At 44.5% G+C, this 5,557-nt stretch overlaps 1 protein-coding gene across 1 annotated transcript in view; it reads right to left on the reverse strand.

Annotated features, from left to right (window-relative positions):
* Dok5 (docking protein 5) overlaps positions 1–5,557 on the reverse strand; it is a 147,959-nt gene that overhangs the window by 77,252 nt on the left and 65,150 nt on the right. The window contains exon 2 of the mRNA XM_005362822.2: positions 4,162–4,269. Within this exon, the coding sequence (XP_005362879.1) occupies positions 4,162–4,269 (108 nt within the window). The remainder of the gene's footprint in view (positions 1–4,161; positions 4,270–5,557) is intronic.

Below are 5,557 nucleotides of genomic sequence, written 5' to 3' on the forward strand. Positions count from 1 at the left end.
GGGGGGAGGGAGGGAGGGAGGGAGGGAGAGCAGGAGAGGAGAATGAGAGGTAGGAGGGGAAGTAGGGATCGGAGGGCTAAGGGGGAGGGGAGGGGAAGGAGAGGCTAACAACTACATAAGAGATGTACAGCATGGCAGACAGAGAGGCAAAGCCAGAACAGGATCCAGGCCTCCCAAACAAGCAGACGACCTGTCCCTTCCACCCTTGGTCTGTCCTGGTCACTCCCCACTTTCCACAAAGTGGAGCATGGAAAGAAACCGTGTCCTTCTGCCCAATGCCATCCACTTTCCTTCCTGAATAAAGACAGGGAGTTGGCATTTCAGCAGCAGCACAGGGGCCCCGTCTAAAGCCACTGGAGTCTTCACATTGTCACAATTACAGTTAATCAATTTCATGGCATCTCTGGCAGCTCGGGATGCTTGAGGGGAACTTCAGGAAGGAGGCTAAGACATGAAAGATGATTTCTTCCCTGTGTGTCTTGTAGTCATACATTTCTTTTCCGTTAACACCTTCAGCTATGCGCTCAGTGAAGCATGCGCTAAGGTTTAAAATTCTACAGTCAACTTTTATGTTCAAACTCCAAAAGGATTCAAACATTCGACTCTGGCATTTTAAGAAATAACATTCTAGACAGGGAAAGGCACACTCGCAAACACCAGAGTTGTCCTACCAGACTCCATGCCGTGTCCGTGTGGATCAAAGAGCACAACACATACTTGCTGCTGTCGCTTAGAGACCTTTTTATATCGGAATAGATTCTGAAATCTGGTCACGGGGTGCTACGCGGAACTTTGGTTTTTTTTTTTTATTGGGATTCATAAATTAGATAAAAAATGCATGTCTCAGAATTACTTATATGCCCTCAAGAGATAAATATTAAACACATCAGATCTGAAAGAGTAAAGAGAAAGAATGGGCAACAGTAAGTCAGCAAGGGCTTGGAGGCTTAATGGAGATAATTCCTCCTTGGTGCCAGGCTTTGAACTTGGGTTAATGATGATTATAGATGAAAGAGAACTCAGCTTACCCCAGTCCCCAAAGATTTGCACACTAAATCATATGCCAGCAGGTAGAAGTCCAAAGTAGGGCAAGTGAGTATGTCCTCAGCCTCCCTATCCCCTGTCATGCTCAAGGGACCCTTTTTAGCCCAAGGACGTGGAGCTCAAATCCATTCTAAAACTTCCAAGTCCTGAAATTTTCTGGTCCCATCACCATGTCCTCCAAATCAAAATTCCTTTTCCTGGCTTCAGATGCTTCTTTTGATCATTCTTTTCCTTAACACTTAAAAAGTACTAAGTTGCCTGTCCTTTCTTAGAAACTAATAACTGAGACTCATGCCCTCCTGCGCCTGCAATCATCCACACAAAGCCTGCTGTCGCTGTGGATCTTGGTTTGTGTGGGAGGGGGAAGCACCAAGTGAGGAACATCACAGTAGCGTTAATGAAATGGGGAAAGAAGAACCAGACAGGAGTGCTGCCATGGTGGGATTCCCTAAATAAACGGGTTAAGGAGAACTATCACCTACAAGATATTTGAATAATGCCTGAACCAAGTAAAGAAGTGGGCTGTGTGGGAATAACAGACTTGCGGGGAAAAGGGAAAGCACAGACATAGAGATGTGTGAAGACATCAGGACCCAAGGACCCTGGGAGCACCAGAAGATGAGATTGCACAAACTGACGTAGGAGGCTGCACAGACCATGGGAAGGCAAATGCTGAGATCCTACAAGCTGCTGTAAGAATTGGCTAAGGGAAGTGGTGTCAGACTCCACTGGTTTAGCCACTTGGTCCCCAGAAGTGTCAGCAGTGGCTGTGGGAAGTATCTGGAATATCCACATACTTCAAACACAGAGCTTTCACCATGCGCTGATGGACAGGATTGGGAAGGTCCCTACAGAGTGGTGTATATGTGTCTCCTTCTGTTAGGTGCACTCATGCCTTCCGGAAAAAAAAATACATCCTATTAGTCTCATTCTCTTAAATTTTCCTATACCCAGAAGGGTAGTGTAGGGGCTCATAAAGAATGAATTATTCCTGGAAATACTTGGAGCTTTATACACACAAGGAAGGATAGAAGGGCAAGGGTGGTCACATACAATGATCAGATAGGACAGATATCTGTTGAATTATAAAGCAGAACCTGGCTGAGGTTCTGAGGCAATCCCTAGGTAACAGACACTGACAGATATAAAAGTCTGTGGGGGTACACACCTCCACTCCTCCTAATCAACATCTTAGGAAACCAGGAATTGAAATTACAGACCTCTGATCACGGTCAACAGAAGGGGAGTTTGCCCTAGAGACATGACTTCCATAATGATGGAAAAGGTCACAGGAATACCGGCTAGCAGAGGCTTTACAGTAAAGAGCAAAGACAGGCCAGTGTCTCTCTCTTAAGGGTTAGTTGTCCATCTGCAGCTGACAATCTAATCCCCCGTATAGGGAAGTATCCCTCGGGGAACGCTGATGGTTCTGGAGGCTTTTGGAATAGTATAAACCCTGCCTATGATGTAAGCCATCACAGTGGTCCCTCTGGCCCGCTTCCTACTATTGCCCCTTGATAGCTTTTCACTGCACTCTGTCATAAATCACATCTGTCTTTTGTAATATACTCCGACTCATTGGAATTCTTTTGACAAAGATCACAAGGAATCTTGGAGAAGAGGGGAGTGCAGAGAAAGTCTCAAGACAAGCTGAGGACAACCACACTTTCAACAGAGAACTGAGGTCTATAGTCTTTGTCCAAATTATGAACCAAATACCACTTTGGATACCTGAAGCTATCTTGGAAGGTAAGATCTCCCGAGTAAATAAATCAAGTCATGCCTTTGGCATTGTTTTTTGGGCAAATTGGCATGCAACAAATAAATCTGGAAACACTTGGTTGGGTACCAGTAGTTTAGAATGGTACCACAGAGCTTGGCTTTAGAGAGTATACAAGGGGTCAGTGGCACTCCACTGTATTCCCTATTTATATAAACTAAACATGCACAAGGAAGACAGCACAGGACCTATATAAGAACTGCACAAAAAAGAAAGCCTGTTTCTTTCATCCACCTAACCAGCTTTCAGTACTGATGATTACTGGTTTTACATAAAATTCTAAAACGCATAGAGACCCATGCCCAGTTATCTATGTTCTAGGGGATGTTCCCACACCATGTACATATTGGCAGCATTAATTGGATTTGGTGGATTAGGAGAGAGAGGGGGGGGAGGGAGGGAGGAAGAGAGGGAGGGAGGGAGGGAGAGAGGGAGGGAGGGAGGAAGGAAGAAAGAAAGAAAGATGTGAAGTTGGATGAAGGGGAACATGTTAGGGGTGACTTGAGGGAAAGTGGATGAGGAAATAGGGGGTGCATATTATCAGTCCAGGAATGTAGTCCTGTAATATTCTGAGTGCTTGTGAGAAAACATCAAGAAAACAACACAAGAGTCTTGCAGCTTCAGTGTCTTCAAAACACAGAATTGCTCTTGAAAAGGACTTTTGCATTCCTCCCGTGTGTAGCAGATAGATGTGAGCTTACTTCAGCTGTTATTCATGTGCCTCCATGGAAAACACATCTTTGCCATGTGTGGCTTGCCCTTGTGATTGAACACCTTTCTCGTGTGATTCTATTAACCCTCAGAGTATAAGCTTTCCAATGCTCTGAATAAAGCTGGCTATTGCTTGAGACTATAGTCTACCTCATTTTTAGGCCCTCCTCCCCCAGGTTCATGCCTCCAATTACAGCGGTAAACAGATATGACCATATTCATTAGATGTATGCATGAATTTCTCAAGAACCAAGAAAGGTAACCTTAAAAGACCAAGAACCGCAGGAACAGTTTTACATTTTTGTTTTGTTTTGTTTTGTTTTTCAAGATAGGGTTTCTCTGTAGCTTTGAAGCCTGTCCTAGAACTAACTTCTGTAGACCAGGCTGGCCTCAAGCTCAGAGATCTGCCTGCCTCTGCCTCCCTAGTGCTGGGATTAGAGGCGTACACCACTGCCGCCTGGCATTAACCATTTTTAAATAAGCAGTAAGTGTATTACATTATCAATATTTTGTTCACATAAAAAACACGCTCAGAACATGGGTCAATAATTTAGATGTTTGCCCAGTAAGTGCAAGTTACCTCCTCCCAAGTCAAGGTCTGGCAAGGTGCACCCACAGGCTCTTACCTTGTGGTAACACCTGAAGTACGCAGCACGCTCGTCTGAGAACTTCTCCAGTCTCTTTGGACCCTTGCTTGAAGCTTTCTTGAACACCAACCAGCATCGTTGATAAATCTAGAAGGAGATGCAGCAACAGCTCAGCATTTCAGACTTGGTAGCTCCTGATATTTGTACTTAAACATTTCCTTTTGGTGTTTCCACCTGAGAAATGCTCACACACCAGAAATGAACGTTAGTTCCGGGCAGTATGAGTCTTGGGAATATGGGCAAACTGTATGCTTCAGGCAATTACTGGAATCAAATAAGTAAGTACATGAGGGCGGACTTCTCCATGTTTTGATATGGACCACTAGTACATTTCAGGAAAAATTCCAGAAATAAAAATCCGCAAGTACCTGGCAGAAGAATGAGCAATCTGGGCTTGCTACTAACTGTCAGGCAACTTGCTATATACCGTTTATCCATCTGTCCCAGGGACTTAACTATATCATTGTCTCATTTCAGGTGGGATGCTGAGATGACTCCTCCCTTCTCCAAAACTTAGAGCAGGACGTAGAGTCAAGAAGGGTCTGATGCTACTGGATGCACAGTAGGACATTGTAACTCATAACAGCAAGAACTAGAAACTATTCAGTATTTGGCAATAAGGAGTGACAAAGTTGTCATGCTTCCCTTATGGATAATTTAACCCAACTTGTTCAAGTAGACATAACAGACTCTAGGAGAAAACCTCTGCCGTTGTTTTCCTAAATGGTCATGTTGTCAAAGTGCTTCCAAATGTTGTATTTGTACTCAGATCTGAGTGTCTCTCACCCCCAGCAAGAGAAGTGTCTCTGCAGTGAACAGCAACGCAGAAACAAGAGACTACTGCATTTTCAGTCCCAAGTAAGACATCTCTATCAATTGCCCTGACCCCACAAGGTTCAGGAAACATCACAGAAGAGGGGGCGGAAAGACTGAGCATGGAGGAGTGCGGAGAAAGGCTGTGCTCTGGACATGACGTGGCCGAGGCACTGACGAGTTCACAGCAACTGTGGTCACCTGCATGAGACCTGGCCACGATCAAGCCAACAAGACCTGTCAACAGTCTAGCATGCAGCACTAATTGGGCTCAGAGGGTAAATGAAGGGGCATGAATGTGGGTGGTGAGGATATCCTGCAGAGTGTCGGGGAGGAACTAGGAAGGACTGGGGATAGATGTGATCAAGATGTTTTAAGGGCACGTATGAAATTGCCACAGAATAAAAAACACTAAAAGTAAAGGCAGCCATATAGTAATCATACAAGTGCGTGATACATATTCTGACACATGATATATATACATCTCTCACATATAGTGCATCTTACACACATACAAGAAAATGTACCATCATTATGTTAGACACTACCTCAGTATAGACAT

Source organism: Microtus ochrogaster, linkage group LG8 (assembly GCF_000317375.1).
Source record: "Microtus ochrogaster isolate Prairie Vole_2 linkage group LG8, MicOch1.0, whole genome shotgun sequence".
NCBI classification, from domain to species: Eukaryota; Metazoa; Chordata; class Mammalia; order Rodentia; family Cricetidae; genus Microtus; species Microtus ochrogaster.